Raw genomic sequence first — 13932 nt, 5'->3', positions numbered from 1 at the left:
CTCTCCAAACAGCCCAGGAGGTCCTGCACCCAGCAGCAGTTCTCAAAGCCCATGGATGTCACCAGCCAGTGGGGAAGGAGAGTCTGTGCCTGCAGGTTGGCTTTGGCTGTGGCACATCCAGTGCCTGAAGCATCTTTCATGGCACTCAGAGGAGACCATGCTACTGCTGTTCCTGTTTAGGAGGAATTTGGTTTTGCCTGGGCAGGATTTAGCTGCATTTGCAGCAAGGCAGGTGAGCAAGTTTATGCTGTCCCTCTTCCAAGTGCTTCCCTCCCCTCCTGCATTTACTGCACTCGGGTGACTGGGGCTGAGGATGGCAGCGGGAAAAGCTGAAACTGGGGAGGGAGGCACACGAACCCTGTGTGAGCAGAGGAAATTATTTAGGATATGATCAGCTCTGTGGCTGCTGGGTTGGTCACACACCCGAACCCACTGGACTCCAGCCACCTTGGGCAGCGATTTGACCTGCACTGAGTGTTGGCAGGGAAGCTCCAGGAACACTCCCTGACCTGTTAGTCCTGGCTGGATGTGGAGATGGTAATTCCCACCTGAGGAGAATGCTGAAGGGTTTTGTGTGTGAAACCACTGCAGTTGGATACAGGCTGCCTGTCCACCTCCCTCCTGGCAGCAATGCTTTTGGACAGGGAGCTCCTCTTCTGAGGGTGCAAAGGTGCTGATTCAGGATGGTGCTAAAATGGCAGCAGTGTGTGTTCTCTCATCAAGCTGGGGGTGTTTTCACCCAAATCCTATTCTGTTTGGATCCGTGGGTATCCCTGGAAGTACAGTCAATACGTTAGAGCAGAGGATGTGGTTTGAGGTGAAGCCCTGCTTGTAATTAAAGTACTTGGTGCTCATTCCAAGCAGGGAAGGCTTAGACTGGATATTAGGAGAGGGTTCTTCCACCAGAGGGTGGAAGGGAACTGGAACAGGGTCCCCAAGGAACAGTCATGACCCAAGGCTGCCGGAGCATGAGGAGCATTTGGCAATGCTCTCAGGCACAGGGTGGGATTGTTGGGGTGTCTGTGCAGGCAGCAGTTGGACTGGCTGATCCTTATGGATCCCTTCCAACTCGGGATATTCTCTTGGTACATGATGAGTGCCTCCAGCTCTCATAAAGCATCGTGGGATATGCAGGAGAGGGTTTTAGGCTGGAAGGAGGGTGGGGAGGGATTGTGCAGCAGACAGAAATGTCCTTTATCTATCCCTGAACTGGGTTTTGCTGGGCTTCGCCTGCTCCTCACCCAGGCCGCTCCTGCCCTCCTGTGGCCAGCTCCGTTATTCCACAGAATCCGAGAATCCTGGAGTGGTTGGGATTGGAAAGGACATCAAAGGCCCAGTGCCACCCCCTGCCATGGGCAGGGACATCTTCCACTATCCCAGGTTGCTCCAAACCCCATCCAACCTGGCCTTGGACACTTCCAAGGATGGGGCAGCCACAGCTTCTCTGGGAAATCCATTCCAGGGCCTCAGCAGTCCCACAGGGAAGAATAGCTTCCCAATATCCCATCTACACCTGCTCCCTTTCAGTATTTCATAGAACCATGGAATAGCTTTGGGTGGGAAGGGACCTTTAGAGGTCACCTTCATTATTTGCCGTCCTGTCAATGTTTCCTCTAATTTATTTCCCTGTTTCATTTCTCTGCTCCCACAGGACTTGGCCTTCCCTCCACACAATATTCCCAGAGTTTTGCTGCCATGCCAAGATCTTTCCAGAAATCCAGAGTCCCCTGCCTGCCAGCTGGGATCAGCATGGCACATTCCAGAAGAGGAGCCTGACCAAGGTAATTTGGGAAGGGCTGAGGGATTTTAGGATTCTCCAGATCCAGGGGCACAGGGACACCCTGCAAGCACCCCCAGATCTTCCGGGTGGGAACAAAAACTTTTACTAAGCAAAACACGTTTTTATTTTGCCAGCAAAACGCACATATTAAACAGATACTTAACATTTCGTCGCACAAAGGCGCGGGAATCGGGACAGCCACGGCGTCAGGGATGGGCTACCCAACGTGGGCTACTCGAGACCCGCACGGCAGCCTGGCAAAGGACACTTTTCCCCGCACGGTTCCGGTGAGAGTGTGCGGAACGAACACATTTTGTGTAATTGGCACAGTTCCGATGAGAGTGCGCGGAGCGAAGAGGTTTTGTTCCATTTAGCGCTCTCTGGCTGCCCGAGGGGCTCGGGCTCCGCTCCCTGAGGGGCGGCGGCCGCTCCTCAGGGCGCCGCCTAGCGGCCGGGGTGAAGTGAGGTGGGGGGGGAGGCCACGCGGTTGCCACGGCAACGGAGGGGCGGGGCTCGCCGGCCCCGCCCTCCCCGCGCACGCGCGGACGCGGAGTCGCGCGCACGCCGCGTCACGCCTCCCGCCCCGCGGCCCCTCCCGCCGCCGCCCCGGCCCGTGTCCCCGGGGCGCCCCCTCCCCGCCCCCGGTGCGCCCCCGCCGCCGGTCCCCCCCTGCCGCCATGAGGCGCGGCGAGCGGCGGGCGCACGGCGGGAACGCGGGCAAGGCCGCGCTGGAGGAGCAGCAGCAGCAGCAGCAGCCGCCGCCCCCCGCGCAGCCCAACGGCGGCGCCCCCGGGGCCGAGCGGGACGGCGCCGGGCCCCGCCGCAGCACCGAGTCCGAGGTGTACGACGACGGCACCAACACGTTCTTCTGGTGAGAGGCGCCGGGCATGGCCCACACCCGCCTCGGGGCTCCGCGTGGGCCAGGAGGGACCCTAAGGAATGGGATATGGAGGGGCTGAGGAATGGGATGTGGAGTACCCTAAGGAATGGGATATGCAGGGGCTGAGGAATGGGATGTGGAGTACCCTAAGGAATGGGATGTGAAGGGGCTGAGGAATGGGATGTGGAGTACCCTAAGGAATGGGATATGCAGGGGCTGAGGAATGGGATGTGGAGTACCCTAAGGAATGGGATGTGAAGGGGCTGAGGAATGAGATGTGGAATCCTCTAAGGAATGGGATATGGAGGAGCTGAGGAATGGGATGTGGAAGCCCCTAATGAATGGAGTGTGGAGGGGCTGAGGAATGGGATGTGGAGTCCCCTAAAGAATGGGATATGAAGGGGCTGAGGATTGGGGAGATAGGGCCCCCTAAGGAATGGGATGTGGAGAGGCTGAGGAATGGGAGGTGGGGGCCCCAAGGAACGGGTTATCCGAGTTATCTGCTACCCGTTATCTGCTGTTTAGGGGCCTCTTCTGTCGCCGATCCCGCTGCTGGAATCGGCTGCGAGTGTTTTCCTGGTGTGGCCCTAGCGCCTAATTGTTTCCTGGCAATGTAACGGGAATTCAGGACTGGCTGTAGGCGGTGGCACCTCTTTTTCCAGTCCTGGTCCCCATCTTTCCAGGAGCAGGACCCTTAGGGCTGAGCCTGATGGATTATCCTGCCTGATGGGTGCTCTGGAGGTGTTTTCCAGTACCTTGAGAGCCCACTGTGTTCAGGCAAGCATTCCTGCCTGATGCCACTTATCAGCGTTGTTTGTATGGACTCCACCTCCTTCTCTCCTCCTTCAATTTTGGAAGAGGCTTTTTCCATCCATGCACTTCCCAGTGATCCTGGCAGAAAGCTGAAGTTGTCATGCCCCACTCCTGCTGGGCAGGTGTTGCCTATTTTTGTGTGTCTCAGTCCATAAAACAGGTGCAGAAACCTGGTGGTGTTGGGCCAGCGGAGAAAATCAGATTTTTGTTAAATTCAGTCCTTGCAGGAAGAGGTGCTCCTAAATCCCAGCCTTGCAGGAGTTGTTCCATAAATCCACTCAGCTCAGCATGTGTGTGTGTAGGTAGAGGTGTTTTTCTGTGTGCTAAACACACGTCCCTTCCCATGAAGAAAGCCCAGCTGACACTGAAGACGCGTTTGGAACACGAGCCGAGGGCGATGGGATTTGGCTGGAGCCCGGCGTGGAGGAGTGGGAGGGGAGGGCACTTGGCTCTCACCCTGCCAGTCTGGGCAGCAGCGGAGCCGAGGGTGTTGATCCCGCTGAAGGAGGTGACATTCCTGCCAGTGCAAGCTGCAGAGGAGCACTGGGATGCTGCTGGATCCCGGCGGGGTCCCTGCCGTGCGCGGGTGTGGCAGAGGGACATTGTGGCCTCGGGGACAAAAGGACCTTTCCTGGCGGGCACACCGCACCAGGCTGAGCGAATCGCGGGATCCTGGTGCCAGCCTTTAAATGGAAAATGGGTAAAGCTCTCCTTTCTACTCCCTCCATAACGTGGCTCTTGCCAGCTGTTTTGTGAAGCCTTAAAATGGCCTGTTTTTGGTGTAGAATCTCCTTGCAGCTTTTTTTGTGGTGGTGACAGGGCTGTCACCCCAGGATGAACCTGTAATGCAGTTAGTGTGGCCATGTGGATCATTCCTTTGGAAATCTGGATGTGCCTTGCTCTCTCAGGAGCTTCTGTGTGTCAGGTGGTCCCTTCCATGAGGGCAACATGGACAAGTGTGTTTCTTAATTTCCCTATTTAACCAATTTTCTTTTCCCTAGTAGCTTGTGCTGGCAACAAGGGGTTTAAACATCTGGAGAAGTCCCAGGTTTTTTTCTTGTGTTACTTTTGCCCTGCATATGTTAGGGTATCCTTTGGCAATGACTCAGTTCCTACCCTGTCCAAGAATAAAGATAATCCAGTAGGAATGATTTTCTTCCTGTGACTCTTGGGACTCCTCTCATGCTGTGAAGGTGGCCACAGGGAAAGGAATATTTTTAAGAGTGGCTGCCCTCTTGGACAAACATGGAATGCAGTTTCTCTCTGGAGTTCAGGAGTTAGGGATAAGGTTACTCTTGTGGCTCGCTCCTTTTGGGAAAATGAGAAGATTTGGAATCTGTGGATACAAATCATTCCAGCAGTAGTTTAGTTTGCAGAGATGATTTTCCTGCTATAAATATGGTCTTTGGGAAAGGTGGAGCTTCCTAGCTGGCTTCCTGTTCTTTAAAATCTGTTTGAAGCTTTGAAAAACCACTTGTGTGCTGATATCTCTGGTCTTATTCTGTATAAATTACTTGGAACTGGAAAATACTCCCGTGTGGGAACCTGCTCAGTCAGGCAGCTCCTGGCAGCTCCCTTTGCCATTAGGAAATGCCAAGGGAAGGGAACAGGAGGAAGCTTTCTGGGGTAGATCCATGGTTTCTGTATCGTTTATCCCTGAACTGATTTCCTGGTGGGGAGCTGGGAATGCCAAGCCTGCCTGGCAAGCCACTGGAACATGTTCCCTGTTGTTTTCAGCACCTTGGATTGTTCTTGTGTGTGTGCCTCCAGCAGGAGCTTTCTCACAAAGCCCTGTTTGTTCTGGGATCATTTAGTTGGATATTGTGTGTGATGTTCTCCTAAAATTTCTGTAGGTATTTCATAGCTTGTCTTTAAACGAAGATGATTTTCCAGGAAAACGTCCATCCAGTCTTGATTTGAGGGTGTTGGGAGGTACCAGATGCACTTTCACCACCACATTGTGACTCTGTGGGTTAATTGCTTTCTCAAAGCCTTACTTTAATTTGGATTTCATTAGCTTTAATGTCACCTTTTTGATTATTAACGTGTTTTATCTCTCACACTAATAATCTCGTGTTGCCAGCACGTGGATGTGATATTAATTCCCAAGGTCATAGTGTGGCAGCAGAGATCTGTGGAGCTCAGGATGTTAAAATTAATAAGCAAAGAACTAAAAAAGGGGGAATGGCAGTGATTCTATAGTCTAATGACAGTGTTCGTAGGAATTATTTCCACTTTTTTGTGCAAAAAAGTGTGGAATTTGCAGCCAAGGAAGAGGCAGCCCCTGCTGGCATGTTCCTCTCGGTTTGTTCAGTGTTGTGACTCTTCCCAGATGGCCTGGGAAATTAAGATATGTGTGGGCAAACCAGCTGGTGTTGGAAAGAAGGGGTTGGAACCCAAAACATTCCTTACCCATTGCTTGTGGAGATTGCTCTTATCTCTGAAATACCTGGGACTTGCTAAGAGCAATCTGGAGGAAGAGGTGGGGATTTAGCCGGAAGAGAGATTAGGGAGATGGAATATCCACAAGTTGGCAGGAGCTGCTCTCTCCTCACGGATAGCCCTGGCACTTCCAAGGCAGCATTCCTTGAGTTTGCTGGGACCTGAACATGGGATTTTCCCCTGCTTGAATGGGGCTATGCCATGCCCACTCAGGATTCACCGTGCTGGAGAAAAGGAACATTGCTTCAGAGTCCAGGGCCACCCTGCCATGCTTTTCCAGCCTGTGGGAATGCCCTGGGCAGGGCAGGGAGCAGGGACATGCAGGCCTTATGCAATCCCACTAAGCCACGATGGCCAGCTGGTTGTGGATGAGAGGGCCTGTGCCTTGGGAATTGTGCTATGGGAATGTCGGTGCCCTTTCCTCAAAGGAAGGGGTTGCATAGTTCTGCCAAGTAAGCTGGATGCAGAATGAATATCTTTGTGGAGAAGACAGAGTTCAATGCCCCACCTGGATATCAGTTCTCTATATTGCTTTTTTTTCTTTTTTTTTTTTTTCTTGGTGAACACATTCCCAAAGTTTTAAGGAGAATAGGGAAAAATGTGCTCAAAGAGTGCTACCTGTAATTCCCCGTCGCTTGTCTTGGTAGAACTGCCCTAAACTAACCTCTGAGACACATATTTCCATAGGTTTAAGAAAAAAACCAGTTTAATAATTGAAAATAGGGCATTTGTGGAACTTGCAAGCTGTGTAGAACTGATGGAACCTTCAGAAACTTTGGGAACTCAGTCTTTCCCCCTGATTGGAAAGGTGTGGCGAAGCTTTGCTGTCGACATGTGGTTCTGGGTCTCTGGAGGTCTGTGTTCCTGGGCTTCTTTGAGGAGATGGCAAGGAGAAGGCACGTTGCTATTTTGGAGTGTCACAAGTCTGTATGGAAATGGAATCGGTGTCGGGTGACTTCAGGGATGTGCTGGGCACTGCTCTAAGAATAGGGACTGTCTTACTAACTCTGAGAGTTTAAACTGATTTTAAAACATAACTTAGAGCTTAAAACCAATAGGGATCTTGGTATTTGTATTTGAAGTTTTCCAAACCCTGTATCTATCCCCAACAGTTTGCCTGTTGATTGCAGTTATTGTTTCAAATGTGGTTGGTTTTAAGATAGTATTAAATTTGATTGTATTTTCTCATGTCTTATTCTTTATACAAACCCTCTGCTGCTTTTGGAGGAAAGGGTTTGTTTTACTATTCAGTGTATTTTCTTAGAATTCCCAGCTGATGATTTATGGAGGGTACAGAGTTTTGACATCCATTTAAAAATCTCTTTCAAGAATGGTTTAATGAATTTGCCATTATTTGGAATAAAGAATTAAATCATGAGAAAGTCACTGGTGGTACTAATTGGGTTTGCTGACAGATCCTTTCACCAGCAGCCCCAATTAATGCAACTTTTTTAACCCAAGGGGCAAACTGGACTGGCTCTCCTTTGGAATTTCATTCCACTTAAGAGGACTGACCAAAATATTAATAAATAAATTCTTTGCATTGTGTTCCAGTGATTGTTATTGTGTTTAATGGAGTTGTTGCATCACTGGTGACAAACAAGCCGTGGATAACAAGGGTGCGGTCCCTGCTTAAACTGATTTTAATTTGTGGGAGATTGAATGAGGCCATGGGCTGCCTGCTCCTGGGTGTTATTCTTTACTTTTCACCCAAGGATCTGCCAGAATCTCCAAAAAAATGACATGTTTAAACAATATCCTTACATCATTTCTCTCATGGACTTCAGTTGGAAAATAAAAGCGCCTGTAGTCATTTCCTTGACAGACCTGCAGTGGCTCAATGTGACAGGAGAATGACCTAGCATGAAAAAGAGAAATTGGGATCAAACTTAATCCCATTAACTAGGGAAAAAAACCCACTTTTTTGTGATCTGCATTGCAGGAGAGCTTCAGTTGCTCTCACTTGGTGTTTGAATTAGCAGGGCAAGGGCTTGTGTGAAAACAGACCTGATTTGTTTCATTTCAATCTCCCAGGGCACGAGTGGGGAAAGAGCCAAATGTGTGGTGCAGAAAGGCAGAAAAATAAGCCACTTAATATTCCAGCTTTTTCACAGTTTGGGATTTGTTGTGAGTTCTCTCTCTGGCTTTAGTTATTTTTGTGCTCAGGTATATCAGGCACTGCTTTGCAGAGTTTTTGATGTGAAATCTCCCAGATCTGGCTGCAGTTTGTACCCACTTTGCTTTGGGCATGTTGCCCAAACTTCTGTGTGTAATTCTAAGGGGAAGATTCCCAGCTTAGCCCTCTTCAGCCTCCCGGGCTCCAGGCCAGGAGAACATAAGCCTTTCCATGTAATTCCTGCCATGCTTACCTTGCTGGGTTGCTCTTAGCTTGCTTTCCCCTGGTGTGTTATTTTAAAGTGTGTGTGGGGATGAAAACAATCCCCTTGTGCCATTAAATTCATCCCAATCTCTTGGACAAGCCCGTCTTTAAGGAGAGCTGCTCCTTTATGTGAAATTTTATTTTGTTTTAAAACTCCTGAGCTGTGAGAAGACAAGGTGTGCATCCATATTTCCTGGCTTTTTTTCCTCTCTGAAGTGGATTTGTGGTGCTGTGTTCCCTCTCATTGCTGTGTCACTGCTCACAGCTCTCTGGCAGAAGTCAAGCCCATCTCCAGAGTCTTTCATCCCAGCTCTTGGAATTCACTGTGCTGGAAGAACCTTTGCCTTGAAAACCTGCTAGGAAAGAATCTGGCAGCATCTGGAGATGAAAGCTGAGCTACAAGGGAAGTGATGAGAGAGCAGCTTCTTGTTTCTCAGGGCAGCTGGTTGGGTTTCATGGTGGCTGTGGCACCAGAATTAAATGGGAAATGGGATGCATGGGGCTCCCCAACACCGACTGTTCACTGTCCTACAAGATCCTCACAGGGAGGAACACAGCTGAATCATCCTTGTGCTGGTAGAGGGGCTTCTCAAGGTGTTTGTCCAAGGGAGGACATGCAATAACTGATTTTTTGGCAATTTATGGGATCTGAACACGGTGAAAAAGCAGCTGACTTGTGGGTGTTCAGGTGGTGAAATGGTAAGGTGGGATTCCTGGATTTGTTTTTGTAGCCTCTTCAAAAATAAACAATGATACAACATATATAATGCATAGTATCTATAGCTCTACAACAATATGTATAACAATACATATGTGTAACAATATAACAACACAATGATAAGTTTCAAAACCAAACAACAAAACAAGGCACCAGGTACGGCAGGGTTTTTGGTGTTTGCCGTAGAATCCATTCATTATATCCACGTGGAAATGCAGCAGCCAGGAGCGTGGTGTGATTGGAGCGTGCCTGCTGTCCTGCCTCCTGGGAGAGGCTGGGGTTTAGTTTTCCAGCTCCTGCAGGATCCAGGGCAGGCCCACGTGAGCACTGATGGCTGAATCACCTTTCCTGGCACCTGGGAAGATGCAGCTGCCCAGCAGGAGCTTGTGGCTCCCAAGTTTTTCCCTGGGTTTTGGCACACTGATTCCTCTCTGATTCTGGAAGTACCCGTGGGTCCTCGTGTTTTTCTCCTGGAGCTGGTGGCGCTCGAGGAGGGAGAGCCTTCCATGCCAAACTCTGTTCTGGCAGGGGCAGAAGAGGATTGTCTCTGCTTATGAGGTATTGTGTTGTGTTCCCAGTGGGATTGCAGGGATGCTGTGGAGTGTGTGGGGTTTGGAGGAGGGTGGAATTCTCATTCAGCAGCATCCTTTCTTTGACTTTTAGAGCAGTTTTAGGTGGGTTACTGTGGGGTTGTTTAAAGGTGAGTCAGTGGATGGTTTGGAAATTCCAAGGTTTATTGTACACCGTGCAACCTGAGTATACAAACCTTGGCATGACCTGGAGATGGGATGTGAGCTGCTGTTACGAAAGAATATATAAAGAAAATGGAAATGGAGCAAAATGTGTCACATACAGACAATTTCTTTTACAGGTTTTCTCCTCCCTAAGCTTCCCTTTTATATGTGGTTTGTTTTATTAGTTTCTGTTATGGGATATTGTCCTCTAAACCAAAAGTCATGGTGTGTCCTTTGCCCTTACATGGACAGAATTCCCATGCTTTCCAGGTGGGGCCAGAGGAGTTTTCCAGTGAAAAGAATAAGTAGTTTCTCATTAGGAAAGGAATTTTCAACTTGAAGTAAGAAAAGATGTGGACATTGTTAGAATATTCTCTGTGTGGTGATCAGTAGGGTGTGGGTGTCATCTGGCTGGGTATGCTCTGCTTTCTCTCTTTCCATAGGATCACAGAATCCATGGAATGGTTTGGGTTGGAAGGGACCTTAAAATTCATCCAGTCCCAAGGGCAGGGACACCTTCCACTTGCCCAGGTTGCTCCAAGCCCAGTCTAACCTGACCTTGGACACTTCCAGAGATAGGGTAGCCACAGCTTCTCTGGGCAACCTGTGCCAGAAGAATTTCTCCCTGAGTGCTTCACCAAAATCCATATAAACCTCTGGGCTCCCATGGATGAGGACATTTTACTGCTATGGAACAGCCCCCAGCTTTGTTGACATGACTGTTACCACAGAAAGCCCTTGTGCTAAGTGCACTGAAACTGTAGGAATATCCCTGGGATTCTGACATCTTGAGGTGGCATCAGAGTCTTTGAACAGCAACTTAGAGATTTTTTTTTTTTTTTAACTTTTTTTAATGACGACTTTTTCTTGTCTGGAGTGAATTCCCTTTGGTTGCTCTCAAGGACCTGTTCCCTCAGCTGCAGTTTTGATTAGTAGGCTGTGAAATAGAGCAGCACTGTCAGGTGTGGACCTGCCAAACCTGGGGAGACACCTGGAGCTGTTTAGATCCGGATGTTTGCACTGGGTGCTGGTTTTTTCCAAGCTGCTGCTGTGACCACATGCAGTGCCACTGTAAGCTCTGCTCTCTGTGCTCTGCAGTACAGAAAACCTCAATATTTCTGATTCCTGGCTGAGGTTTTGGTCTCCTGAGGCTTCACTGGCAGGGGGAGATGTGAGCTTCCCTGCTTTTTAATGTCAGTTTTCTCTGTTCTGAATTTCAGGAGAGCTCATACCCTGACAGTCCTGTTCATCCTCACGTGTGCGCTGGGCTACGTAACCCTGCTGGAAGAGACTCCCCAGGACACAGCCTACAACACAAAGAGGTGAATATCTGAGGAATATCTGACTATTCCCTGGTGTGTTTTGGAAAAGGGACCTCCAGTGACCCCTGCACTCTCTTGTGGAAGTGCCTGTTCCCTTAGGAAGTTACAAAACCAGTCATAAATCCGTAAGCTTCTCTGATGCTGATCATTGAATTTAATTTCTAATCAGTTTAGCATCACTGTCAGGCCTCTGGCTGCTCTGTGGTGTGATTTAAAGCAAAATACAAAAAACTTGCTAAAGCCTCCTGGCTGGGTTTCTTTGGCAAGGATTCTGCCTCTGTTTCTTAAAATAGCCTTTTCTTAAAAAGAACCTTTCCTTAAAATAGCCATAATTTCAAAGTGCTGGGAGCTGTGACTAAATTTTTCTGGCTCAACTGCTTTTTGTAAAATTCTGCTCAACATTTCAAAACAAATCCTTGTTTGTTGTTGAAAATTCCTGTGGGAGCATGTAGCCCAGAGGGAAGCTCTGGGGAAATAAGAATGCATCTTACATGTGTGGTCAATTCCTACTGTTATTTAAACTGATTCAATGTGGTTGAATTTCTCCCATTTTAAAATACAACAGGAGAGAAAAAGGAGGTAGGAAAGTGGTGTTTAAAAAGCCAGGTATGTTTTAAAAATATGCTGCAAAGCATCATTGCTAAAAGCAAGAAAAGAATTGTTTTCTACCAGTCCGGTTTCTTAAATATAATGAAATTTTCCCCTTTACTGTTAAAGGTTGTTTTTTTTTCTCTTTTTGTACACTTCTGAAGTGACTCAGGATATAGCATCCATTGTCCTGGAGATGCAGGAATTGGGGTATTTCCTGAGATAATCTTGGCTGTTGTTCTGGCAGTTACACAATGCCTGGGAGTGATGGAACTCACACTGTGCCCCACTGAGAGCTGGGATTTCACACGTGGGGGTGACATGGGAAAAGCTGGAAGGTATCTGGAGCCTGGGAAAGGTTCTGGAAGGTTTCTGTGAGAACAAATGCCATTCTATTCCCAGTCATAATAAGGGAGGCCAGGCTGGAGGGGTGCTTTGGCCTGGAACGGCCACTCTGAATTGAGAAGGGGAAAAGCTGAAAGAGAAGTGGTGATGTGTCCTTAGGGAGTAATACAGAGCTAAGGTGACTCAGTGGAATATCTTATTATTGAGCTTAGAGCCTCGACTGCCTTAATCAAAACAAACCCAGGGAAGATTAGTCAGCAGGTGGATATTTCTCTCAGGAAACACTAGTTGTCTGCTTATCCAGTGCCCAAGTTGTTAAAATCAATTTACAGTGTCATGCCAGGGAAGGGGCAGCAAACGGGTTTTGTTCACTCCTGCAGCTCTGCAAGGTCTGGGCACAAAAATCTTTGACAAGCAGCATCCTGAGGCTTGGACATCATCTTGCAAATATTCCAGGTTTTGTGTATCTTTGAACAGAAGGAGGCATTTCAGAGCAGGATGAGATGGGCACAATGTGCATCAGTGTGTCCATAGCCTGGATTATCACAGGTTTTATATCTTTGCTTCCATAATTTAAAATCCCTTATCCTGCCCCGAGACCTTTGTCAGTCCTAGCATAGAGCTGTGTTGTAATGTGATTCCAAGCCCCATCCAGCACGAGGCTGTCCCTGTGTGCTGGTGTTCCTTGGGAACACTTGGTTCTTTAATGACCAGGAGGGGTTTTGTCACCAGGGAGCAGAGTCTGGAGCTGTCACCGGGTTTTATTTCCACCTCCTGCACACTGACAGTGGAGCAGTGTCTGGGGTAGGTGCAAAGCCTAAATACACACTTCCAAAGGCTCCAGCCTCCTTTGTTTCCATGCCCTGGCTGAGGTGCCCCTGTGAGCTGCAGTAGGTGCTCAGAGCAGTAAATTGAGGTGGGCTTGCCAAATTTGCTGGCTCTGTTTTTCCCAGAATGGAGTCATGGGGTGGTCCCACCTTCCCCCCTATAAAATCAGGATTATGTCATCCTATAAAAGTGCTCCATCCGGTCACTGGCAGGAGGAGGGTGAGAGGTGGATTCGTGGAACCACTCACAGGAGAGGTGATGGACATGACCCAAGTGAGAGCAGGAGCCTCTGAGCTCACGGGGTGTGGTCTCTGTGGCTGAGATTGGTGTTTGCATCTGGACCTGCAACAGGGCAGGGCAATGAAACAATTAAAGGAGGATTGTTTGGGGTTTTTTTTAAGATAAGGTTGCAGGTGCCTTTCATATGTAAATGTAGTCAGAGTTCATTGGGATCACACATGTGATCAAACTGGCCCTGGTGTAAGAACAGTGGAACATTTCCTTTGTTAGGCAAGGAGAGTTTGTGCTGTGAACCTGTCTGATCCGTGAGAGCTTTATTTTCACAGTTCTTCCAGCCATGGAATCACTCATCCTGACTGACAGCTGTGACATTCTCCTCTGTTCAGCCTGCTCTGAGCTCCACCTCTGAGTGTAGCCAAATAAACACTGAGCACCTCCTCTGCATACCATGCAAGAAATCCACAGCTCCCAAATACTTGGAATGCTTAGCAGAGTGTCTTGGAGGGAAAAAAGTTCCTTTATTTTTTTTTTTTCCCCCTCCATAAAAAGACATTCAGGTTTAAAAACACCAGTGTGCTCCAGGGCTGTACATTGAATTTCCAGCTGGGAAATATCTCTCCCGAGATGCTTTTTTACACAGCTCTTGGCAATCCCTGATTTCCATGGGGACAGATCCAGGGATGTGTGGGCTTGCATGCTGATCTGCTGCTGCTGTGGCTGAGCACTCACAGGGAAATGGAGGTAACAGGAGGCCAGAGCCCTCTTCCAGGGCTTGTGATAGCCCGAGGGGGTTGTACCAGCTGTGCCAGCATGGATCCAGCCAGGGAAGGGACAGGGAGTGGGAGCTGGCTCCTTGAATCCC

General features: G+C 48.8%; 1 protein-coding gene and 1 long non-coding RNA gene across 3 annotated transcripts in view; both read left to right on the top strand.

The window, feature by feature from the left end:
• The first annotated feature begins 6 nt into the window (after nucleotides 1-6).
• LOC130253692 (uncharacterized) lies at nucleotides 7-2057 on the top strand. Its single transcript, XR_008840597.1, has 3 exons — nucleotides 7-232; nucleotides 1652-1781; nucleotides 1915-2057. It is a non-coding gene; the product is annotated as an uncharacterized LOC130253692 (long non-coding RNA).
• A 259-nt stretch (nucleotides 2058-2316) lies between these two features.
• The window catches only part of PTDSS2 (phosphatidylserine synthase 2), a 30131-nt gene continuing 18515 nt past the window's right edge, over nucleotides 2317-13932 (top strand). The window contains exons 1-2 of one of the 2 annotated variants that reach the window (XM_056492441.1): nucleotides 2317-2651; nucleotides 10968-11069. In XM_056492441.1, coding sequence (XP_056348416.1) covers nucleotides 2458-2651; nucleotides 10968-11069 — 296 coding nt within the window. In that variant the 5' untranslated portion in view covers nucleotides 2317-2457. Of the gene's footprint in view, nucleotides 2652-3940; nucleotides 4174-10967; nucleotides 11070-13932 lie in introns of those variants that run through there. The other variant, XM_056492442.1, reaches the window with a different exon arrangement.

This window comes from Oenanthe melanoleuca, chromosome 5 (genome assembly GCF_029582105.1).
Source record: "Oenanthe melanoleuca isolate GR-GAL-2019-014 chromosome 5, OMel1.0, whole genome shotgun sequence".
NCBI lineage: Eukaryota > Metazoa > Chordata > Aves > Passeriformes > Muscicapidae > Oenanthe > Oenanthe melanoleuca.
The sequence above is the reverse complement of the archived record's forward strand: the minus strand, read 5'-3'. Positions and strand labels throughout refer to the sequence as shown.